The sequence below is a fragment of the Thermobia domestica genome, chromosome 16, assembly GCF_964235325.1.
Source record: "Thermobia domestica chromosome 16, izTheDome1.hap1.1, whole genome shotgun sequence".
Classification (NCBI taxonomy): Eukaryota; Metazoa; Arthropoda; class Insecta; order Zygentoma; family Lepismatidae; genus Thermobia; species Thermobia domestica.
Genome location: NC_137469.1, coordinates 92,353,699 through 92,380,936, shown reverse-complemented (window position 1 = coordinate 92,380,936; position 27,238 = coordinate 92,353,699). Strand labels below are relative to the sequence as shown.

Genomic DNA, 27,238 nt, shown 5'->3' with positions numbered 1-27,238 from the left:
TAGGGCGCTCTTGTTTCACATTTGGATTATCTTTTACCTATTTGAAGATATCACATAATTACTGTAAAATTAGCGGTATTTTAATTTCGCCGGGATGAGGCCTCTTAAATGTTCCAAGGACATATGCTGTCTCCACTATAATTCCTGTACTAAAACCGGAAATGGTAGAATGTAACTACCACTTCAGATTTCAATATTAATTAAGAAAATATCAAAACAAACTCCTTTACGTAGTGTACACGTGACACTGCTTCTTGTTGAAAAGTAAGCAACGAATGTTAATGTCTCTAATAAGTACTGTGTTTGCATAACATACAGGGAAATTAAAGTTCCGAGCTCACTATCTAGCAGCTTATTACCCCAAGGCAGCATGTGCTTACAGTTTACATATTCATCCCGTAGTTCTGAGTAAACTTAATTATATTGTATATAGGTAAAGAGATAGAGAGAACTATAGAAGTGTATTATGAACACATTTCTGCATTCTAATTAGTTAGTAATTATTCATAATTTGTGTTTGCTTATGTAAAATTGTTCAAGTGTTTCGTGTGGGTAATAAACTTGTTTAAAAGCAGTACGCTCTCTCTCTGTCTCTGTCGCTTTCATACAGTAGAAACATCAAGAGTTACATGAGTCTTGAACTAATATGACATACTATATAGTACGTAGAATTTGCATTATTAATCTTAGACATGCAAACCAATCCAATCAAGTTTATTTTATTTTAATTTTTTTAGGGGTATGGGAATAGGGTTATGAGTAAACTGGGTAATTCTTTATTCACAATTGTTAGGAGATTTGGTAAAGATGATACCCCTCCCAGCCATTAGAGGGTTACGCCCTCTCTTTGGCATAGATTTCGGTAGATTTACATTGATTGTTAACACTGTGAGATGGTCAAAGTGCAGTTATATAAACATGAGGAAAAGTGAGCATATAAAATTAGTTGTACTGATAAATAATCAGTGGCGGCTGGTACTATATGTTGCATGGTTGTGCAACCGGATATTTCTTTAATACTAAAGATATTTTTAAGTATTAAAGTAGTGTATCAGTAAAAAATAAACCTTTGCTCTTGAGCGCAAAACAGTATTGATGCATTTCTAAAAAAAATAATTTAAAAAAAACTGAAAGAAAGAGAGTGATATACAAATCCAGTGGCAGCAAGCGTTGCCACTGGAAGCAGTAACATTGAGCATATGGCAGCGAGCTCCTATCTCTTAACATGAGGAAGTGGATTTATTCTTGCATCGCTGCTATCCTCCCGTATTACGCGTTTGCAGTTGCTATTTCGTTGCAACTGGTATGAAGTCAGCTTCTGTAGTAGTTACGAATTCCTCCGTTTGGCAGCGCTTGACTCAATTGATAGGTTGAGTGAGATATAGACGCTTGGAAGAAAGAAGTTGGTCACCAAACAGAAACTCGCAAAGAGCAAATATGCGTCTGGTGGTAGCAGGGGCGGATCCAAGCTGAATATTTGGGGCAGGGCAGTCGTTCGAAGTCAATAGATTTTATTTTACATTTATAATACAAAGGGAAAAATTCTTGGGATGGATTTTATTTTTAAAATAAAAAAATATCCTATTCTGGGGGGGGGGGCGATTGAGAATCGAAGAAGAGAATGTCTTACAACTGGTCTAATTCCTATCTGTGTGTCGCTCGTGCACATGATCCCGTGTTCAATTTCCGGCGGAGAGCATAAAAAATTAATCTCAAATTATTCACTTTCAATACTCATCTGTCTTCTTTAGCCTAAATTGCTGGAATGTTAAACTATTATTTTTTTTTTTTTTCATTTTCGAAGGAAAACATCTTATATTTCATGCTTCTTTATAATAGAACAGCAGACAAAAATACGTAGTTACTGAAAATGAACTCTTTGTCCCTTATATTCATACAAAGAAATGCTAACAAAATGCATATTGTCGGAGGAGAGAGGTGTTTCTGTACCTTAAAGAAAATAAAGCGGAAAATATTTGCAGTAGCGATGCTTTCTATTCAGAAAAACTTAGCGAGCAGCATTTCAGATTTCAATGAAGTCATAGAAGAATTTGAAGCTCGAAAAGAACGAAGAAAGACCTTCCATTCTAAAATAATGCATAGTTTACTTAATTAAATAATTTTGTTTAACTGTGTGCATGAATATATGCATTTTTTTGCTTTTTTTCTTCTTTTTGCCAGCTCATCCGTGGCTAAGCGGTTAGCGTACGCGCCTTTGGCGTGGGAGACCCGGGTTCGATTCCCGGCGGGAGCTCATGTGGTTCGGATTCCATGTTAATCAGTAAGTCCACGTCTCATATAGCCTCGCTGCTGAACGGGACGTTAAACTCAAAATCAACTCAACTCTTCTTTTTGGGTTAACGATATCATTCATGGGTCACAGCACATGCTATATATTCGATTTATCTCTTGTTCAATAACATGAACGTAGAAGTTTTTGTATATAAATAGTGTATAAACGTACATTGATAGTGGTTGTTGGAAAAAAAGGGAATAACTTATATATTAAATCAATATTAGAGAATACACTTTAATCAATAAATATACAAATGGAGCTTATAAGGACTTTCCTCTTCATATTTCCTGAATATTTTTTGGATAAGACTCAAGAATGCTGGGGAGAGGGAACACTTGCGCGTAACTACATACCTTTGACATTGCAACATTGCAACCGGTACTTCTACAGACCACGAACCGCTACTGTAAATAATAATAATAATAATAATAATAATAATAATAATAAAATCAAGTTTGGCATTAAAACCAAGATTTAAGCTCAAACTCGCCATAATTGTTAAGATAATTGTTTCACCAGAGCCTTTAACTCACTATACAATATAACTAAAAATCACGCTTAACTAAAAGCTCTGATTGCTTAATTTTAGTTCGTCAACCAACCATCCCAAATTCAATACTATGTTAATGCAAGGACTTCGTATATATAGGCAAACGATATCGCAGCTGGTGTCATCTATTAGCGAGAATATTTATTATTACGATTTTAGCAAACAGACTGGGATGTTTGATGTTTATGATTAGGATTAGAACAGTACAACTCGTACATAGAGGTAATATGCACATTTATATATACATGTTTATCAGAACATTACAAGCAAGCCTTCAGTCCATATTTAATGGAATACCACATAAAGGATATAATATACACAGGGTGTTTGAGAAAAATACAAAAAAAGAAAACTTTGGGAAATGTATTCTGACAGGAAAATATAAACAAAATAATATGGTACTTTACCGATTATGGCTTGGGTCCCTAATATGGCCCACCCACCATATCTCTGCAGATTTACGTTGGTGCTACTAGATGACAGTATAAACTGTGTCCTCATGACAAGCGTAAACATTTTTGTGCAGCTCAGAGGACATAGTATATATTATCATCTAGTAGCCCCAACGTAAATCTGCAGAGATATGGTGGGTGGGCCATATTAGGGACCCGGGTCATAATCGGTACAAGTACCATACATCAACACGGGTGCACAAATGCATCACTTCAGAGTTATAGCCCGCCGAAAAGTGGTTGGGACGATAAAATAAAGGGTTATAACTAGAGAATGATATGTTGGATGAAAGTAGGGTGGAGGAATATAATTATTTCTTTAAGCCTAGATTCCATTGATGCAGTAGTAAACGTGGAAGAGTGGTGGCGGTAGGGGTTATCCTCAAAGCATGGAATAAAATTCATGAAGTCTTCTAGAAGCGAAAAGTGAAAGATCAGAAATTAAAAATTAGCACACGTTCTTTATTCACTGATGGATTAATGGAATCTAGCCTTAAATTAATCATTGTGTTTTTTTACCCACATTTCTTTATCGAGCTTTTTTCATGTCGTTTCCATCAAAATTCGGCGGACTGTAACTCCAAATGATGCATTCATTTACCCACCATCCATATTGGTTACTTTTAAAATACGAATGTAAGTCAAAAATTGTCCGCAATGTAACTATAATTTTTCATACGTTGTTTATACTGCCCTCTGTCCTCGTTTATTTTATTGTTATGCTGTTTTGATCATGCTATGAAAGTTTGATCCTAATTCCTCCATTTGTCTTCCTTTTATTGCAGATAGATCATGGCCGCTTTATTAGAAAGTTGCACCAAAGAGGAATGTGACTTTATGGAACTTAAGTCTGTTGTGGATGATTTCGTACGCAGAACCATGACTAATTTCCAGACGATATGCCACTTCATCAATAGTCACTAGCTTGTCTAGCTGAGCCATGCCCAATGTTGTCGTCATTTGTGGCTGCAGATGGTTGTTCAGCTCCTTCCTCGTACGAACACTTGTACAACCATTGTTGAATTTTTCTGTCCATTCGTAGAATATTCCCATATTGTGCCGAAAGTGTTTGATGGATTGCAGACCCTGATACACTTTCCGACCACAAAAACCAGATCACTGCTCATTGTTCCTCTTTGGTACAAACTTCTAATGGAGCGACCATGATCTATCTGCAACAAAAGGAAGACAAATGGACGAATTAGGATCAAACTTTCATAGCATGACCACAAGAGCATAGCAATAAAATAAACGAGGGCAGAGGTCGGTATGAACAAAGTAAGAAAAGATTGCGTACCTATATTGCGGTTAATTTTTGAATTACATTCGTATTTTTAAAAGTAACCAATATGGATGATGAGTGAACAAATGCATCATTTTGGAGTTATAGCCCTCCGAATTTTAGAGAGATCGATGTGAAAAGAGCTATAACTTGAGAAAGAAATATCGGCTTAAAGAACACAATTCATTTCCCAAAATATACTTTGTTATGTATGCACTGTTTCTTTTCTGTAATTTATAATAAAGATATAACTAATAAATAAATAAAGAACAATAAAATGATGATAAAACTCCTTTCCAAAACTGATGCACAAAAATCACTTCCCTTAGACCATCCCATTCTTTTCAAAATTATATTTTGTATAGAAAATCACTTGCCAAAGACAGGGCGTAACCCTCTGAGAGGCTGGAGAAGTATGTAATTTCCCGAATCATATTATCTGTTGAATACGTAAATTTTCTTTTCTCCTTTCCAATATATATATATATATATATATATATATATATATATATATATATATATATATATATATATATATATATATATATATATATATATATATATATATATATTGGTGTTGCTTCCGAACACCATGTATATCTCAAAACACTATGATTTAATAACTGAGCGGCTCGGGCAAACATAATGGTATGTCACATTCTCAAACTTTCGAGTAAACTGGAGAAAAGATTGACCGTTCCCATGCAATTCGATGCAATGACACATACCAAACAAGCTTCCCCTACCATCTGCAGGTACATTCCCGAAATAAAACTACCTATATACTCTTCTATAGATCGGGGGCCGCGGTGGCTCAGTGGTAGAGCATTCACTTTTGGTGCATGGGGTCCCGGGTTCAAACCCTGCTCCCGCCAATTGAACTTTGTGGTGGACAAACACCGTGTGCGCGGGTTTACTCGGGGTTCTCCCGTTTCCTCCCACTTTCTTCATTCCACCATTTTATTCATTTCTTATAATCACCGTCTCCTTTAGCCTAACCGGCATAACCGTGGGACGTAAAACTCAAAGATTTCATTTCTTCTGTAGATCGATCATAACCCATTCCACCTACTAATTCAATTTCACCGGAACGACCACTCACCATTATGTTGGTCCGAGTCACTCAATTTTATTTCCTAGTACTTTAAAACGATACCTGCTAAAAAAGTATGTATTTTCAAAATAATTTATATTATTTAATTCGTTCGCTGGCTAGATCTTGAAAAATTAATTTTAAAGACAGATTTCTCATAAATTATTTTAAATAATTAGTGAATTATATATTTTAAATACCGTAAATTTTCTTTGACACATGAAAAATTTTGAAAAGCACAGACAAAGGTATTTAAGAACAGATATCACGTTCATAAACCCTGAAATTTTAAATTTGTCCTTGAGAACGTAGCCCAAATTTGTTCTTGGTGTAGGGCTACTTTATATTATTCCACACTAACTCCTGACATTTGACGAGTATTTATAAGTGGCTCAGTGGTAGAGTGCTCACATTCGGTGAAGCAAGTCCCTGGTTCAATCTCATGACAAGTTGGTCTTATGATGGACAGCATCGTGTCTGTGGTTTCTCATGGGATTTTCCCCTTTCCTCCCACACTTTAATTCCACCAATTTTTTCATTATCGTCCACTTTCATTATCATCAACCTCCTTCAGGTTAAAAGGCGTAACCTAAAGGAAGTAAAAATTTTATTTCCATTATTTCACGAATTTTGACAATGAGTAATATTGCTGAAATATATATGGCCATATGGACTCCACAATTCTATTTCGAAATCTTGAGAAGCATCTTTCCACGGAAATCAATAGACTAAAATTAACAGTGGCGCCAGAGTTTCACTTCCTTAAACGTTAAGCTTCAAAATTAAACCTTAAACATGACTAAAAATACACATTAATGACATATTCACCTATATTTCTTCTGTCTTCATTTTAGTTTATGTTATGGGCTTTTTCATAGCTGTAATGTGTACCTGTCATTATTATTTTTTTTCGCTGCATATTGGCATGTGGTGTTATTAAATAGTTGTCAAGATATTCCTCATGATGTATAGCAATAAATCTACCATTAAATGCAACGAAAAAAAAAAGTACGTCCCTATTGCATGCAAAATATCCGGCCTAACACACGCAAAAATAGTCGTTAAAAAATGTGCTGACAGAAAAGGTGGAAAGTGGAAATAACGGAAAGATAACGTCCTTTCTTTCTTTCCCCCACATTTTCTCCTTCCCACAATACAAGTTTTATTTCTCTCTCCCTTTGGCCAAAGTTCTGATATTCTGCCAACGACAGCTGACACATTACTTGGAAGTAGCTGAAACTAAAAATGGGCAGACTGCTCCAACATCGATTCTTTCAACACCACTTACTTTTAACAATGTAAGCAGTGACGTTTCGAAATTTAGTCCTCAGCTTTAGTTTTCTTTTTACCAGTATCCTTACTGCTGTGAAAACAGTCAAGTTTCTTTAGCTGAGCTGGGTGAGTCCTATACACGTTTTTTTTTTTTTTTCGAACAGAAAATCCTTTACGGGGTTCATTTCCCAAGGGAGATATTGAAGTCCAAACGGATGCTGTACAATTCTTTTGTGATAAATCGATGATAGCACGTGCAATGTGAGAAATGAAACTGCTTGCTTCGAGAGGAGACAACATTTCCCCTTGTGGAACTCTCCAGCAGAAGGTCATCAGTCCAATTTAATAAATAGAGCTTCACTTTTACTTACATGACAACGCCGTGTCAAAAGTAAATATTTTTATTCAATCACAGACTGTGATGAAAATTTTCCGGGAAAATTTTCCGATTCATAAAAACATACTCCACCTATTCCTACATCGTTGTTTAGTCGAAATGTGAGGTGGAAAATTTTCTTCTATATTTTTCCGGAAAATTTTCCGTTCTTAACAAATATCAGTGATTAAGTAACAATTCGTCAGTATTAATAAAATTGATTGAATTCATATATAGAAACATTAAAAAGTGAAAGATCGTTTAAAGAATCTGAAAATTTTCATGGCTCAGACAATTTTCAGTACGATGTAGGAACTAGTGGAACAATTTTTCATAAATCGAAAAATTGTCTGTCCTGAACAGTAATGAAAATTTTCCGGAAAATTTTGCGATTCATAATAATATACTCCACTTATTCCAACATCGTTGTTTAGTCGAGATGTGAGGTGGAAAATTTTCTTCTATATTTTTACTGAAAATTTCCCGTTCTTAATAAATATCAGTGATTAAGTAACAATTTGTCAGTATTCATAAAATTGATTGAATTCATATATAGAAACGTTAAAAAGTGAAAGATCGTTTAAAGAATCTGAAAATGTTCATTGCTCAGACAATTTTCAGTACGATGTAGCAACTGGTGGAACAAGTTTTCGTGAATCGAAAAATTGTCTGTCCTGTACAGTCATGAAAATTTTCCGGAAAATTTTGCGATTCATAATAACATACTCCACTTATTCCAACATCGTTGTTTCGTCGAGATGTGAGGTGGAAAATTTTCTTCTATATTTTTCCGGAAAATTTTCCGTTCTTAACAAGTATCAGTGATTAAGTAACAATTCGTCAGTATTCATTAAACTGATTGAATTCATATATAGAAACGTTAAAAAGTGAAAGATCGTTTAAAGAATCTGAAAATTTTCATAGCTCAGACAATTTTCAGTACTATGTAGGAACTAGTGAAACAATTTTTCATGAATCGAAAAATTGTCTGTCCTACAGTGATGAAAATTTTCCGATTCATAAAAACATACTCCACTTATTCCTACATCGTTGTTTAGTTGAGATATGAGGTGGAAAATTTTCTTCTATATTTTTCCAGAAAATTTTCCGTTAACAAATATCAGTGATTAAGTAACAATTCGTCAGTATTCATAAAATTGATTGAATTTATATATAGAAACGTTAAAAAGTGAAAGATTGTTTAAAGAATCTGAAATTTTCATGGCTTAGACAATTTTCAGTACGATGTAGGAACAAGTGGAACAATTTTTCATGAATCGAATGAATAAGTGGAGTATGTTTTTATGAACCGGAAAATATTCATGACTTTTAATAAATTGAAATTTTAAATAATAGAATGGGATATTTGTACTCTACGAACTCAATGTATGTTCTCTGCACTTTGCATACACACACACACACACATATATATATACTGAGAGAGAGAAAGAGAGGGAGAGAGTAGTTGAATTGAGTTGATTTTGAGTTTAACGTCCCTTTCAGCAGCGAGACTATATAAAACGGTACCAACTGATTAACGTGGAATCCGAACTACATGAGCTCCCGCTGGGAATCGAAGCCAGGTTTTCCATGCCAAAGCAACGAAGGAGCTGGCAGAGCAAGAGAGACACAGAAACACTGTAAAATTTTATTTCCCAACTTGAAATAGAAGATTTTCCGGTTCCCGAAAGCTAATTGGAAAATTATAATTTGTTGGTGACTAACTTTCCTCTACTGAAATTCAACTTTGTAGTTCTATGTGCAGTTAAATATAGTGGAAAATTTTCCACCTAACATCACTATACATAATATCCAAAATTGTCTGGCCTATGAAAAGTGTTTTCCATTTGTTTCTACATCGCGATGAAAATTCTCCGATCTATGAAAATTCCTTTCACTTGTTTCTACAGAGCAATAAAACTTTCTGATTCACAAAAAAGTTGTTTTACTTTTGCTTCAAAATGATGAAAACTTTCCGACTCATAAATAGTTCTTCAATTTTTCCATATAAGGCCGAAAATGTATCGATTCATGAACAATTGTTCCTTCATAGTACTGAAAATTGTCTGAGTCATGAAAATTTTCAGATTCTTTAAACGATCTTTCACTTTTTTTTTTAACATTTCTATACATGTATTCAATCAATTTCATGATTGCTGAGGAATTGTTACTTAATCACTGATATTTGTTAAGAACGGAAAATTTTCCGGACAAATATAGAAGAAAATTTTCCACCTCCAATCTCGACTAAACAACGATGCAGGAATAAGTGGAGTGTGTTATTATGAATCGGAAAATTTTCATCACTGTAGGGCAGACAATTTTTCGATTCACGAAAAATTGTTCCACTAGTTCCTACATCGTATTGAAAATTGTCTGAGCCATGGAAATTTTCAGATTCTTTAAACAATCTTTCACTTTTTAACGTTTCTATATATGAATTCAATCAATTTTATGAATACTGACGAATTGTTACTTAATCACTGATATTTGTTAAGAACGGAAAATTTTCAGTAAAAATATAGAAGAAAATTTTCCACCTCACATCACGACTAAACAACGATGTAGGAGTAAGTGGAGTATGTTTTTATGAATCGGAAACTTTTCCGAAAAATTTTCATCACTGTAACAGGACAGACAATTTTTCGATTTATGAAAAATTGTTCCATTAGTTCCTACATCGTACTGAAAATTTTCTGAGCCATGAAAATTTTCAGATTCTTTAAACGATCTTTCACTTTTTAACGTTTCTATATATGAATTCAATCAATTTTATGAATACTGACGAATTGTTACTTAATCACTGATATTTGTTAAGAACGGAAAATTTTCCGGAAAAATATAGAAGAAAATTTTCCACCTCACATCACGACTAAACAACGATGTAGGAGTAAGTGGAGTATGTTTTTATGAATCGGAAACTTTTCCGGAAAATTTTTTCATCACTGTAACAGGACAGACAATTTTTCGATTTATGAAAAATTGTTCCACTAGTTCCTACATCGTATTGAAAATTGTCTGAGCCATGAAAATTTTCAGATTCTTTAAACGATCTTTCATTTTTTAACGTTTCTATATATGAATTCAATCAATTTTATGAATACTGACGAATTGTTACTTAATCATTGATATTTGTTAAGAACGGAAAATTTTCAGTAAAAATATAGAAGAAAATTTTCCACCTCACATCACGACTAAACAACGATGTAGGTGTAAGTGGAGTATGTTTTTATGAATCGGAAACTTTTCCGAAAAATTTTCATCACTGTAACAGGACAGACAATTTTTCGATTTATGAAAAATTGTTCCATTAGTTCCTACATCGTACTGAAAATTTTCTGAGCCATGAAAATTTTCAGATTCTTTAAACGATCTTTCACTTTTTAACATTTCTATACATGAATTAAATCAATTTCATGATTGCTGAGGAATTATTAATTGATTTTTGTATTTTTTTAGAACGGAAAATTTTCCGGAAAAATATAGGGGAAAATTTTCCGAAATGGAAAATTTTCCGCGGAAAATTTTCCACCTCACATCACTAATCACAGTATAAATTTATTGATTGTCTTTCGAAATATTTCTTGCATAACTTACGGTACTTCAAAATGCTTTAACATATATGGTAGAATGGGCAATAGAAGAATATAAATATAGTGTGGTAGAAAAGTCAAATAGAAAAGAAAAAAATAATTGATGATTTACATATTAAAATATTCATATCCAGTAGCGGCAATAGAATCTTTTCTTCCCTCCTTCCGTCACACACAAATATAAAATGGGATACATTTTGGGAACTAATGAATAAATATTCTAGTTTTAAATTGATTTACTTCTGAAATGTTACTATGAAAGCGTGCATGCACAGCTTCAAAAATATAAAAAACTTCTATCTCAAATAGTTATAAAATACCAATAAGTAGAGAAAATCAAAATATCAAAAATAAATAAATAAATAAATAAAATAAATTTCACAAGGAAATACATGAACATAAATTTCCAATAATTTTACTAGCTTGATAGTCAGAAGTATCGTAGATTTGAGTAAACTGTCCTGCCATGCAGTACGGTTTAAGCTTGGAAGGGTCAGACAGGGTCAGTAAGTTCAGTTTCATCCAAGTTATACAACTAAAGAACATAAAGTTTGTGCTGTTAGAACCAAATAATTAACTCCTTTTGGACGTCTGTCACGAATCCGAACATACTTATGCATGCTTTTGCGAGCCGATGTCTGGCGGTGGCCTCAGATGCCGATTACAACGAATCCGCGACGTACCGGTCAACTCATCCTTGCTTAGTATACCGTCTATGAACGATTTTGTATACTTCTGTGAATGGGAGGATTTTGACGGTAACAGAACGAGTTTTTGTGTTTTTGCTGTTTTCATCTTTTGCACTACTGCAAATTAGGTGAGTGTTTGTAATATAAAAACGGTCTAACACTTATGAACATTGAACACTTACAGGACATAATATTGTCCATTTTGGACGTAACGTTTCTTGAAATATTACAATAATGTGGTATGTCGCTTTTTCGCGACATTCGGCATTAATGACTAACATTTTCGGTTATTCCAAGCAGTTAGTATCACCTTATTTATTTTGATAATTGGTTTTCATCGCCACAGTTGTTCATCGAAATTGCAAAGGTGGGAGAATGGGTATAAGGAACATTACAACTGAACCGAGTGCAAGGATGCAGTCTAAACAGCGACATGAAAAAGAAGGGAAATGGATATTTTGAAGAGATTTGTCAAATGGTTTGACAGGAAAGGAAAGGCAGTGTCAAGCACTTTCACTAGTGGGCAGATCACCTCACTTGTGAAAAGATGGGACAGAAGTGAGAAGCAGAAAATTGCTGTCCCATATCCAAGCATTATTACCCAATAAAATAAGTTTATGGGTGGAGCCAATGCACTAGATGCTCTCATTTCATATTACCGAATTCATGTGCGCTCTAAGAAATACTACCTAAGGCTTTTCTTCAATTTCGTTGATGATGTTATTGTCAACAACTGGTTACTTTACCGTCGTGTCTGTGAAACACTAGGGATCCGGAAGAAGAAGCAGAAAGATCAACTTTCCTTCAGAACAGCAGTTGGAGCATCTCTTTGTGTGGATGGAAAAGGTCTTGCCAAACGAAAAAGAGGGCTTCCGTCCTCAGGCATCGTGGTCCGAACACCGAAGTGCGCACAGATGCAGTAGCGCACTGTCCTCTTGTTATGAAATCAAGGTAGCGTAGAAAGATGCCAAACTGCAAGGGACATACAGTGATAAAGTGTTCCAAATGTAATGTTCATCTATGTCTGAACAAGAACAAAAATTGTTTCCTGGAATTACATGAGTAGCTGAAAATACAATTGTAGTAATGTGACAAAAAAGTTGTCAAGTAAGATGAGAAACTAAGTATTAATTTATAAATAATTTGTAATATTCTAAATGTAAAGTTACAAGCGTTCTTATTTTCTGTGTGAAGAGTGAAGTGTAACCTACCTGCCGAATGTCTCGAATTCGCAACATACCGGAAATACATAGTAAAAAGTTATTTTCCGCATATTTATCAGTTGATTCAACTTTAGTAATCCTAATTCATGTAGAATACTTAATATTTTTTCGAACTATTTTAAGTAATTTCGTCGTAAAGAGGTTAAGTAATTTTTAAAAGCAGTTTTTAAATTTCTGTTATGTCACTCCAATAGATAAATAAATAGTATTGAAATGCTACAATATTAGCGGTTAAAGAAAAACAAATCAAAAGATATAAAATATACAATCGATGAATCTTACTGAGATGAACACAATGATATTAGTGAGTGTGAAAGTTCATGCGTAATTTCCGAGAAAGTAAAGAAAACCCTATTTAATTAGTAAACCTAAAATTTATGTTGTGCAAGAACCATGCCTATTATTGAGGCGAGACTGATGTCGAGATATAACTTCATTAAGTTCTTCATTATGATACTAGCAAAACGACAATATGGTACGGTTAATGAGATATAGGCTAAAATTTTCATTAACTTAAATTTTAAATTCTGATTAACTAAAATATTATCCAAATATAAGACATATTTATCAGTCGATAGATCGCATCGAGCTGAAATGCTCGAGATAATATGTTTCAGAGTAATATGCTCAAGCAAGATAATGTGCTTGATGGTAATATGCTCAAGCAAGATAATATGCTTGATGGTAATATGCTCAAGCAAGATAATATGCTTGATGGTAATACGTTCAAGCAAGATAATATGCTTGAGGGTAATATGCTCAAGCAAGATAATATGCTTGATGGTAATACGTTCAAGCAAGATAATATGCTTGATGGTAATATGTTCAAGCAAGATAATATGCTTGATGGTAATATGCTCAAGCAAGATAATGTGCTTGATGGTAATATGCTCAAGCAAGATAATTTGCTTGAGGGTAATATGCTCAAGCAATATAATATGCTTGATGGTACTATGCTCAAGCAAGATAATATGCTTGATGGCAACATGCTCAAGCAAGATAATATGCTTGAGGGTAATATGCTCAAACAATATAATGTGCTTGATGGTAATATGCTCAAGGAAGATAATGTGCTTGAGGGTAATATGCTCAAGCAAAATAATGTGCTTGATGGTAATATGCTCAAGCAAGATAATATGGTTGAGGGTAATATGCTCAAGCAATATAATGTGCTTGATGGTAATATGCTCAAGCAAGATAATATGCTTGAGGGTAATATGCTCAAACAAAATAATATGCTTGATGGTAATATGCTCAAGCAAGATAATGTGCTTGAGGGTAATATGCTAAGGGATAAAGAGTAAATCCCCATGTGTAGTGTTCGAGAAAATCCAAAAACGAACTTTTGTGGCGCTAAAATTTCATTGCTAATTGCCTATCATAATTGACAGTTATTGTTTTGCTGGGATGAATTGTTATTTAGTTATATACTGTAAATACGTGGCAAATTATACTGTTAACTAGGAAATTGTCGTTTGTTTTTTCCTAACTCACACACATGCTTTTAAAGTATATCTTAGTTGTAAAATTGTCTGTAGAATGCCATATAAACAAGTAAGTAAGTAATATTTTCAGAAGCATGGCGTTATGGTAAAATAAAAAGGAAAAAGTAAATATATATATACACATGATGGAGGGTATATGAAGCCATTCCCTTATTGATTATCCTGCCTTGCTGCAGTGGATGAGATTGCTCAGGCTGGCGGACCACTACTGCACGAAAACCTAAGTGCTAGCGATCCAGTTATCTCTATGTGTTATCGTTGGAGACAACATAAATACGAGACCATAAAACCAGTTACACCTGATGGAATGGTGAAGAACAGACACTAGCTGTTTTTGTTTTGTTTTGTTTTCGAGATTTTTTTAATAAACTAAGCAATATTGGATACGCAAACGGATGTCTATACTGTAAAGGTAAATGAAAGAAGTAAAATGGATTTTTTTTTTTTGTTTTAGAAAAGGGTCAAATAACACTGCTATTCAAAGGTCAAAGGTAATGTAATTTTAAATTTTAATATACTGCTGCTTTGACATTAGTTTCCTGAACCACTGTCAAGAGCTCTCATAAATTTTACTCTCACAGCTAGCCTAAGTTTTATGTGTACTCTAGTTGTTCAAAATAACACAACAAGAAACCAAAACTGTGTCATGAACAGTTTATACACTATTTCTTCGTATCTTTTCAATTTGTTGCCACAAGTAACTGTGAACAATATGGAGAGTGTATGCGACAGAAGTAATTCAGTAAACTAAAATGTTCCTGGTTTCTGTGTTGTAAACAACTTCCAAACTTGCATCAAAGTTTCTCGACCGCAAATAATCTTTTTCTGTGAGAAAATACAGGATGTTTTGCCACGCCAGATAACCATGTCTCGGAACATTTGTATATGTTTTCAGTTCATAAGATTTATTACAATTATTATTATAACTGGTATATTAACAATTTACATGTATTTGTATGTGAATGTAGCTTGGTTCAAAGTTCTTGTGGCAAACTATTTCCTTCAGAATAATATTAAACCAGACAGCTATGATTTGGATTATGTTGATCTAATATACCTATTTTCATAATCTGATCTGAATTTTGATAATTTTCTGAATTATGATACAGTACACAAGGATTAAACTAAAACTTTGAAATCTTTAGCATCTTTGCGAAAGTCAGAAACGAATGCTTTGGTATTTTTAATTATCTTTAGCAAATATAACTTCACTTTGCTTCTTTTTCATATTATTATTATTGTTATTATTTGAGGACTCCATATGTAGTTTCTTATTCGTTCTCGGAAGTTCACATCACTGCACTATGTTGTAAATTAAGGATAAGATACAGTAATATTTATATTTTTGTAAAAATGTAAATTTTTAAAGTTAATTTTTTTATTCTTTTCGCATTTCGGAAGTAGAAAAACTAATGCTTTTTAATACTTTCAACATCTTAATGCAAAACAAAAGTTATTGTTTCAATAGACGTTAATATAATACAATCTATATATTTGTACCTTCTGGCATGCAATGCATTCGTTTAAAATTGAAATTAAGATTTTAATTACTCTAAAATTATACTTTGATATGTTTCCGGAAGAGAACCGAAACACATTTTGACACTATCATGTTGCAAATATCATTTCGCAAATAGCAATAATCCACATGTATACTGCTTTTGTATGAAACATGCACCCGTGTTATACACATGTGTGCTTTTTGGGATTTTTCTTTCCTCTGTACACTATCGAAAATTGCTTTCAGTGCAGAATCCAAAACAGTTTTTACCAGAAAATTTCTTTCCGCATACGAAAGCGTTTTTTGTTTTAGGAAAGGGGCCGCGGTGGCTCAGTAGTAGAGCGTTCACCTCTGGTGCTTGGGTTCCCAGGTGGACAAACACCGTGTGCGTGGGTTTCCTCGGGGTTCTCCCGTTTTCTCCCACTTTCTTCATTCCATCATTTCATTCATTACTCATCATCACCGTCTCCTTTAGCCTAACCGGCATAACCGTGGGACGTAAAACTCAAAGATTTCATTTGTTTTAGGAAAATTGGTTCTATTTCCTAACCGCAACCCAGTAGAATACATTTACACCTATCGATTAGTTTACCATCAACAGGCCTGGCTTACATTACGTGCCTCGTGCTGTGTGTATTGTGGAAATGTTGGCTTAAATTGCCTTCGAGACGGTGACACTTCTCAAAATAGTGACCATATTCAGTATCCTGTGTTACCAATTTCTCTTCCATTGCATTAACAATTGTAAATTTAGATTAAACACTTATGAGATCTATTCAGAAAGAAACCGAACTTACTAAATATGATGGTGCTTGCCGTTTATGGAAGTTGTTTAAAAATATCCCCTTTAATTTCCTCCACTATTGATAAATTATTCTCAGATTATCTTCCTACTATTGGAGCGCATCCTGAAACACATTTTTTGGGCTACGTTGGAGGTCTAGTAGTTAATTTTTTGTTATTTCTTTTATGGATTGGCAACGACGACCGTTCATGGTTGATATCAATTTGGAGAATAAAAAAAAAAAGTGTAAAAGTACCAAGTCAGGCGAGTTGGGTGATTGGGATACAACAGTCACGTTGCTCACCATCAAAAACTCCCGAATGAGGAGCGCCAAATGGCTAGGAGTGTTGTCATGATGCAACGTTTTTTATGCTCTTTCTTTCCAAGCTCCTGGTCTCTTCTTTCTCAAAGCCTCCCTCTAACAGCTCGTCATTTCTAGATAATATTCTTTGTTGTTGGTTTGTTCACGTGAAATGTATTCGTAATGAACACCACCACAAAACATAGGAAACAATAAGTATCACTTTAACGTTTGAGAGACTTTGACCTGCTTTTTTGAGTCTCGGCCAAGATTCTCCTAGCTATTGGGATGATAGTGCCTTTGTTTCAACGTTATATTCGTAGATCTGTCTTTATCAGCTATTATGATGATCTTCAAGAAGTTATAGTCTTCGTCTGTGCGATTCAGAGGATTTTTACAGTTTTCCATACATGTTTCTTCTTTACTTGTTAGCAACTGTGAAACGAATTTTGCAGCAATAAGATTCATGTTCAGTTTTTGAACTAAGATCACATGACAGGACGTTGTACTGATTTCTAGTACCTTAGCTATTTCGCTGTCGTTCCACCCATGATTTATCCGTACAACATCGCGTACTTTCTGAACGTGAACGTTTTCACATAACGTTGATGGACGGACAGATTTTGCCTCGTCTTCTATGAATGTTCTTCCTGCTCTGAAACGTTGTAACCGATTCGTCTCGTACATTCTTCCCCGTACACTTCCTGTAATATTTTCAGTTTCTGTAAATTTCTTGCCCAATTTGAAACAAACTTTGACGCACACACCAATGCTCTACCAAAATCTTCATTTTCGCAATAATACACAATTATCACAAGTACGAAATCAACTTTACTCCAACGCTTGCTATCTCACAATGACACAATGCAGAATAACGCAATTACCATTAAAATGTTTGGGAAGAATCTAACTACACGGCGTTGGCAAGCAGGAAGTCAAGAACAGTTTTGTTAATCGTATTTTTGGAAGTTCGGTTTCCTTCTGGATAGAACTCGTATTTCATTATTATTATTATTATTATTATTATTATTATTATTATTATTATTATTATTATTATTATTATTATTATTATTATTATTATTATTATTATTATTATTAATAATAATAATAATAATAATAATAAAGATATCTTCCTGCTTTTGAATATTTATTGATTCTGAGTGAAGCTTAATTTTATAAACAAAAAAGGGCATTTCTTCTACAAATACAAAAGTACCCATGTTACAAGTGGAATTCAAATATAATGCCTTATTACAAGTACTCATTAATGTGTGGAAAATTACGTAGAAACTACTATATTCATAATTATATCTCCGGATTACGGGGTTAAAAAGTGTATAGTTAGGTATCCCCCTCCCTCCCCCCCCAAAAAAGTATTTATTCGAGAAATTATTCTTCAATAGAACTTTTACAAGATGTTAGAACGTTAGAGTACACATGTGTTATTTACACTTTTCTTTCCACGCTCATGCAAACTAGTATTAATTCTCACTAAAAAGGTTTATTTCAGAACCTTGTGTAGCTATGCAGTATAACGAATTTCAGAAGGTAATTCTCAATGTCGAAATTATTTGGAACAGTGACTCAAGTTATACCTCAGTGACGTAAAATTATAGGCCTATGCAACAATGATGTGACTCAAAACCGCAGGTATAACCGAAATCTGAAACATAGCCCACCGGTGGCTAAGTGGCTAACGCGTCCGCTTTCTATATGCATTATCCCGGGTTCAATCCCCAGTACTTGCTCAAAATGATTCTTATCCTACTTTAAAGTATATGTTCCATCTAACATAGCCCCGGGGTTGAAAGCGAGCATAAAACTACAAGCAATTAGGCGCAAATAAATCAATGGTTGCAGTAAAGACTATAATCATTTTGTGTAGTTTTGAGATATTAAAGGAAAATTGTTTAAAAGCTACGGCTATATGCAAAATATACAGTTAATCTATTTATGAAGAGTACCTAAATACACATATTTTACATTTTCATCATTTAGTAACATAATTACATAATAATTTACTATTTATAAGTTTCTTGGCTGGTTTAATTGCTAGCACGCGCCTGCCTTTGGTACACGGAGTTCCGTGTTCAATTCCCGGTGGAAGAGCCTTCAAGTTTAAACCCTCAATGGTGGTACGAATGCTACCTTCAACTAAAGATCCAAGTCTCATATAGTTTCGGTGCTGAAAAGGAACGGTAAAATGCAATCAAACGACCAGAGTTCTCTAAGTTATTTCACACTTTTATCAGTAAGAGCATAAATGATAATAATAAAAAATTCTAACGTTGTAACAATGTAGTGCTATCCAAAAGACTTAGATACAAGGGCGCCGATCCTGGGGGGCCAAGGGGGCCCAGCCCCCCCAAAGCTCAGGTGGGCTCCCATGTATTTTTATGAATATGTTTTTTATACGTATTTGTTATTGTTAGGATATACGTATTGTTATATGTATTTTTTTAAAATGAATGGGACTCCCCAAAGTTACAGAAAAATCGGCGCCCTTGCTTAGATAGTGTAGCACTATCTTTCCGTGGTCGTGTCGAGCAACACCAACACATTCTCTAACTCCCTATAAATATTGATCTTCTTGATTTTTTAAATGGGGATATCTAAAAATGTGATCCATACATCTAATTGGTCACTTGTACTGATAAAACAGTTCAGTGAACACTTACATGGCGATCCACTTACTTTGGCCTGGACATTTTTCCAGCATAGTTTGTGTGTTGCTTTTCTTTCATTATTTTACTACTATTTTCTTTTGCGCTTGTTTTGAGGTTAACTATCAAGATAGTGATCTGATTCCATTTTCATAGTTACAACGAAAATATACATTTTATCGGTTTATTACAAGACAATCGCACAATAATACAATGGTTGTAATGTTGATTATTTCTGCATGAGACTGACTGTGGCGCAGAAACAGCTTACTACAAAAAGATAATTGTAGAGTGTAAAAAGGACCGCAAGACAGGACTGCGAACATTTCTGCACACACAACCAGTGTTGTATCTTGGAACTTTTCCTGGAGAGGCAAGCATTAATATTTGGACCCATTCGTTCGGTTCCTAATGAAATATTTTATCATTAAATTCACCCCCCCTAAAATTTAAAACCTTAATTAAAAGATATTACTTCTAGGAACCCCAGTTGGCGTGTACTGAAGTAGGCCCAGATGACATTTATGCTTCATCTTAGGGAAATATACATTGTATTTTGTTTCGATGATGGGGCAGCAGCAACATTTTAAATTATTATCAGTTGTTTTGGAAATGGTATGATAGATCCATTCAATGATTCACAAGTTAAATTAAGGAAACAATATTTGGTACAATTTAAACCTTAAGAAACATGAATGATTTCTGGGGTCCCTAATAGCAGATATTATAATGAAATGGGCATAGATCATATTTTTATTTCATTTAACATTTTTGTGTGTGTGTGCGTGTTGTTTTTGGGATGTAGTAAACTCTATTCCATGCTTCATTTACACATTTATATCCGTACCGTTTCTTTTTGAGTAAGGAAACTTTTATCCTGAAATGGACTCACGTCGAACAGTGAGGAACTTAAATAGGACGACACATGCTCCCGGCAAGTTACGGCTCTGCACTCAACCTATAATTCAACGCTGCGTTTACACCATTTGAACATCTTTGACACTGACCTTTATATATACATAAAGTTGCGTATACTCTAGAGCAGGGATGCAAATAAGCAACAAAATTTTACTAGCCCACGGAAAAAGCTACTAGCCCACATCCCATAATAAAAATCATTTACTTACCTTCGGTATTCTAATAGTGATATTAAAATCTAGCCCGCACCGATGAACCACTCGCCCCGGGTGAGTGGACGAGTGGTTATTTGCATCTATGCTTTAGAAAGTCTGAAAAGCTCATAAACCAAATTTCATATAAAAAAGTAACTCAGGTCCTTTCTGCAACTATCAGTTCAATTAATTAAAAAGTGATTGTAGTAGTGTTTATGTGATACTTTTAATCACTTTTAGATGTCATGGGCCGTATGCAGAGTCATTTTGACGCGTGATTAGTGCCATGCTAAAGAGTTCGACTAACATAAGGTTCCTGTAGTAGTCAGGCCTTTAGTATGACGCTAATCATGTATCGAAACGACTCTGCATAAGGCGGCATATGTCTTTAAATATACCAGGTTAACATAAAATAAGTATCGCTGTTCAGAGAACTCTGGAGACGTAACCACTCGACAGAATGCAACCAAACTTGGTAGAAGTATATTTGGGAACACGCAGAAGCGATTGGTGTAGAAAACAAAATTAGTTCCGATTTTCACCACCAGAGGTAATTATGTCGCTGTACAACGTCATTTAAATGCAGCATAGAAGAAAAATGTCACTAGTGATGCTAAATGATGAAAAAGGCTGTACTTACCTCTCCAGATTCTTACTCACATCTGCATGTGTTTCAGTGATACGAGTTTGAATGCCACTATGTGCCAGGAATGAATTTATGGTGATCCGAAGTTTGCTTCTTTTTTCTTCCCACACTCTATGCCTTGCGTTCAAGGGATCTCGGGTTTGACTTCCGACGAAGCCATACGTGAGTCGGATCTCATGTTAACCTGTAGGTCCTGTCCTTAAAACGTCATCATCTTATACGGTACTGGAAACTATGCGTTCTTACCTCATAGCATGATCATCGCCAATAACACATCACCACACCACGAGGTTACTAATAGGAGTACAAATCAATACCACACGTCGCACGGGGGCATAATTACGGCCTTTCTTTCATTGAATATCAATAATATCATTTGTCTTCCATACCACACTCACCGTACTTAACACTGAACAGAAACACAATAGCCTCCGGAGGCGAGATTTGACACTAATTTTTTCCTGGGATTTTGGAGGGAGCTTGCATTTTATGAGCACAGTAAAGACTAACATTTAACTTAATTTTTGTAAGATACCCAAGAATTTTAAAGGACGCTTCAGCTTAAAAGGCCCCTACCTCACGTATCCGCCACTGACTACGGGGTATTAATTGCATTGGTAATCAATGCCACGAAACCCACAAGAGAGGTAATTACAGCCTTTCTTATCATTTAGCATCATTAGTGTAGTTTTTCTTCCACGCTGTGCTTACTTGGTGTTGTACAGCGCCACAATTACTTCTGGTGGCGGAAATTGGAACTAATTTTATTTTCTACATCAATCGCTTCTTCATGTTCTCAAACGTACTCCTACCAGGTTTGGTTGCATTCTGACAAGTGGTTACGTCTCCAGAGTTCTCTGAACAGCGATACTTATTTTATGACAACCTGGTACTTTTGATGATTAAATTACATTTCCAATTAATGTAATGAATCACTCTTCCTGCAATGTATCGTCATGTACAGCACTCAATATTTAATTAATTAAGAATTATTGACTTTTCGTACAATGTACTTACCCATATCTGAAGCTTCACTCTCTTGTCTTGACGAAATACTGTCTTCACTTTGAAGTCGATGCCGACCGTGGAAACAAACGCCGACGTAAAAGAATCGTCAGCGTACCTAAAGAGGAATGACGTTTTACCTACGCTGCTATTGCCTATAATAAGCAGCTTGAACATATAATCGAAGTTCTGGTCTGCCGCGTCTTTTTGCCATTTTGGATCCTGGCCTGCTGCCATCTGGAATGAAATCACACAAAAATTAAAAATTAACATTCCTGAATGGAATTAGACATTAACAACTAAAAATATATTATATATATTTGATTTTACTTATAATTGTTATTACATTGCCAAAATATTTCCATTTGCAATAGAAGCTACCTTATTAGAAATTATATGTATATATCATATATGATGAGGCTTTCCTGGTAGTCATCGGCGCAAATCTGTCTTCTACATTGGGGAGGACAAGTAAGGCCGTTCCCATATATTTTTTAATGCGATGTTCAAAATATTTATGAAGTTGAAAAACAATACTCTGGAGGATCAGGGAAGCAGAGGTGTCTTCAACATTGGGAGGTGGGCAGATTTGAGGTTTATTGGGGGTGGGGGTGAGATGAGACTCATATTATGGTAGGTGCATTTGATTTCTGAGGTGAACCTGTTGTATATTATACAGCATGGGTCATCAATTTCATCTGACTTTCCTTTGTGGCAGTCGGACATAAATCATCACGTTTCTTCCTCACCCCCCCAAAACACATTTAAAATCCGATTAGTGGGGAGACAGTCCCCCCAGTTTTAAGATTGGGAGACCTGTTCCCCTCATTCCCTCGGGATTTGCGCCAGTGCTGGTAGTAAAAGCGAACTAAGGAAAGGCTTGTTTCAGCAATGTCATTTCATATTTTACTTGAGACTAGCAAGATTTTTCATCAACATGACGGATTTTACATTCTTTATTAGTATTTTACTTGTAGGCTAAAATTAATTAAAAATATGTATTTCTCAAACTCAGGGGGACAATTTCCCCCTTTGCCCTTCCCAAAGGACTCTCTGATTTGTTTCCTGAAAATCACCCAGAACAGTCAAAACAATACTACTTCATTTATTCTGAAATTGTATTTTCTAACGAAAAGAGAAACGATTTCCACAAACTAAACATATATTGTTAGGCACGAAACCTGATTGCCATAGAGCACTTGGGTATAGTATTACTACTCAAACAGTCAAATCTAATTTCCGAGATCAGGTCAGCAAGTAACTTTCATTGAGTCGTCCTCGCTACCCGGAAAGCTTCATATGTCTGTAACTATCGAGATTGTATCTTTAATTCAAACAAGTTTTAGTTAAGCAATGTATTTCTTATTGAAGATCCGCGTGCGCTAGCAACTGTGCTAGCAGGGAGGACAAAGATGGGCTTCTATGTCACCTGAACTATCAGCATCAAAGGTAGCGAATATCAATAAGTTCTATTTCGCAACAAATATCAAAAGAATACAGTTACTAAAATCATAGAAAAAGGGAAGATGTCTTCTTCATGAATAAACTTTCTCTAGCATATATTTTCCGGTGAAATGCTGAATACAAAATAAAATATAACAGCAAACTACAACCTGTAATTTTGTTTTATCTTTTATGATAATACGCTAACAAGAACCTCCGTGCAGAAATTACTGAATGCTTCACAAAATCTTAAGTCATTTAGAATTAATGGTAACATGTCGAATCACACAGCATAAAAGAGAAAGAAAATCTGAGCAGAAAACTAGGTCGGTCACGTCATACATTGATCGTTCATCCCTACTTAAGTTACATTTCTGGTACGCGAATCTTTTTATGCGTCTACGATTATATGGAAGTCTGAGCGGCTTTAAAACATCCTTGTCATCCTTATGCTACTTTTAGTAGATGGTACTGCTGACCAATTATTCAAACGACTTCATATGATGTGGTCGTAGTACCGCAAGGGGAAGTTGTTACAAGAGGAGTTATCTAGACATCGGGAAGAATAATTATTGAACGAGATGATAGTATATTCAAAAGTTGGTATATAACATTCACTGCTCTGATAGTTCGAAAGGGAAGCTAAGAGTTCTCGACTTGCCAATCCCTTTCTTCGTGTTTAGTACGTTTCTCATTCATTTCTTGTCACTAATATGCCAACTTCCAGTGCTAACAAGATAGAGTAGCTAGAGAGTAGACTTTTATTTGTTTGTTCATCGAAATTTAGCATCCCTTTTGCGCACCGAGACTGCGTTAGACGTGGCTTTACAGTTTAACGTGGAACCAGAACCACCGTAATGAGTTCGAATTACAATGCTCTACGTCGGGAATCGAGTCCGGGACCTCATGCACAAAGGGCACGCGCGTTGGTCAATAGACTAGTGGGGATGGCTAAAGAGAATTTATTTTTGCCTAGAAGTGAGTAATGATTACATCCTAAGCGACGCGGAGAGAAACTAATAGCACAGTATACAGGGTGGCCCTTCATTGATTAAGTATAACATTCTAGTTTATGGGTTTATTTGCTTCAGCTCTTCCGAACACATTAAGAGCAAATAATAAAGAAACTGAGTCTACCTGATGGATGACAATAAGAAATGATATAAAACGCAATGAGCTGATCAGTACAATACTGTATAATTATTATTGGGCCACCCTGTATACACCAAAACATACAGAATTTACTAGGTATATTTAGATGGTATGTAAATTGTACACTGCAAATGTCATTAACGTTTGCTGCTTATTTAAGACGCACTTACTGCCATTTTACATGTATAAAATATACTTCAACCAATTCGGATGCCTTCTCTGCATGATATATAGTTGCTGCTACAATTAATGACATACATTTGAGTATTTAAGCATCTCATAAGATAAACAGTGCTTCAAATAACACTGCGTCAGTTGCTGTGGCTAAAACAATCATCTGATTCCTCTGCCGTATCGTCATCCATCGATTCTGATTCTTCTGTGTTTGAAGATATAACTCCGAGACTGATAGCACGGTCCTGCAATCCAGCTCTCTTGTTGTGGCGAACGGCCTATATTGCGATGGTTAATGGACATGTAGACCTACCAATTACACCACATTCAAGCCTCGGTCGCGATTCGAAATCCATGTTAACAGTAGTTCCCATCCTTCACAGCTTCGGTAAAAAACAGAAAACCACATAGAAAAAGAAAAGAGATAAGAATGAAATAACAATTCCTCAAAACGGGATGCATGTTAAATTAAGACTTGTGTTAATATCATCATTGTTTGTTTATTTAGAGCACCATTTTTAAACATTGAACCCTGTATGAGATGTGTAGATACAGTTTGACGTGAAATTCGAACTACTTATACTTCCAGTGGGAACAAAACCCAAGTCTTCTGGCGGGACCACGGTGGCTCAGTAGTAAAGCGTTCACCTCTGGTGCATGGGGTCCCGGGTTCAAACTCTGCTTACGCCAAGTGAACTTTGTGGTGGACACACACCGTGTGTGGGGGTTTCCTCGGAGTTCTCCCGTTTCCTCCCACTTTCTTCATTCCATCATTTCATTCATTGCTCATCAGCACCGTCTCCTTTAGCCTAGCCGGCATAAACATGGGACGTAAAAATCAAAAATTTCATTTCATTTCATTTCCGAGTCTTCTGCATGAGAGGAAAGAACGCTAACCATTTTGCCACGAGAGCGCTCAATTAACCTTGAGGGACGAATTAGTAAAAACATATTGAGTGAGCGCCCAACTTCCTGTTTAAAATTTAATAAAATAGGTATATTTGATAATAATTAATGATTATTTATTTTCTTAATGATTATTTCCGTGTTTTATTTCATACGAAGAGCTAATACCATTCATACTACTTTTAATTAGGTAACATATGGTGAGCATCAGACTCCATGGCTGTTTCTTGTGGCTTTCTAGACCGAAGTTCATTACATGTTGATTCAATATTTTCACAATTGACTCACTCTACCCTGAGTAAATATTGACAATTCTTTTTCTCCCCCACAAGTAATATCGAACCCGCAAGCACACGTGCTAAACATTGCCGAAGACCCTTACTAGCAACTACCGTGGCTGCTGCAATAGATTGTATAGCTGTACAACTGTCGACTTTTTTTTTTTTTAACCTCATAGAATGTTTTGAAGTGTTAAAGTAATGTTAGCGTACAAGTGAAACTTTGTTTTTCAGTCAAAGATATTATTTATGCATCTCTCAAAAGTTCATATAAAAGAACTGAAAGATGAAAAGTGGTTTACATTTGAATTTGCATGAGCGTTGCAACTACATCTAGTTACATTAAGCATATGGCAGTGAACTTCTATTTCTTAATACGGAAAAATGCATTTATATCTGTATCCCTACCACCTTCTCCTATAGTCCACAAGTTGTTGCAGTCACTTGACAACCAACAACAGTTTATGTCCATAATAGCTATTAATTTCTCCACTTAGCAGTGCTTGACTCAAAAGTTGAAAAACAAATGGCTAATGACCAAGAATGACCTAAATTCATAGATCATAGATCATCGATCTGCAAAGCAAAGTGTCACTCAATTTTGGAAAAAAAAAGGAGAAAAATGAACAACGAAAAGAAATATACTTGAAGAAGGAGAGTAGTGTATCTACCAAACGAAGGCTTTGATGAACCGTCTATCCGGAGCTAACATAAATAAAGATGCGGTTATATCACTCTTATGCAGGGCACAGCCTTTAGCAGAAGTGTCGCAGCACAGAGCCCTCAAGTTTTGATTTTGTCCGAAAGGACAACATTTTCTGGAAGAAAGTCTGCAAGGTAGTATTAATCTTAAAAAAAATTTCTGGAAGAAAGTCTGCAAGATAGTACTAATCTAAAAAGTTTTGAAATTATTAATGCAGAAGAAATTCATCATAACAGACC

General features: G+C 35.1%; 1 protein-coding gene across 8 annotated transcripts in view; it reads right to left on the bottom strand.

The window, feature by feature from the left end:
* Rab3 (RAS oncogene family member Rab3) overlaps positions 1 to 27,238 on the bottom strand; it is a 356,244-nt gene that overhangs the window by 112,702 nt on the left and 216,304 nt on the right. For all 8 annotated transcript variants that reach the window (XM_081742738.1, XM_081742741.1, XM_081742740.1 and 5 more), the window contains one exon: positions 22,356 to 22,580. In XM_081742738.1, the coding sequence (XP_081598864.1) occupies positions 22,356 to 22,580 (225 nt within the window). The remainder of the gene's footprint in view (positions 1 to 22,355; positions 22,581 to 27,238) is intronic.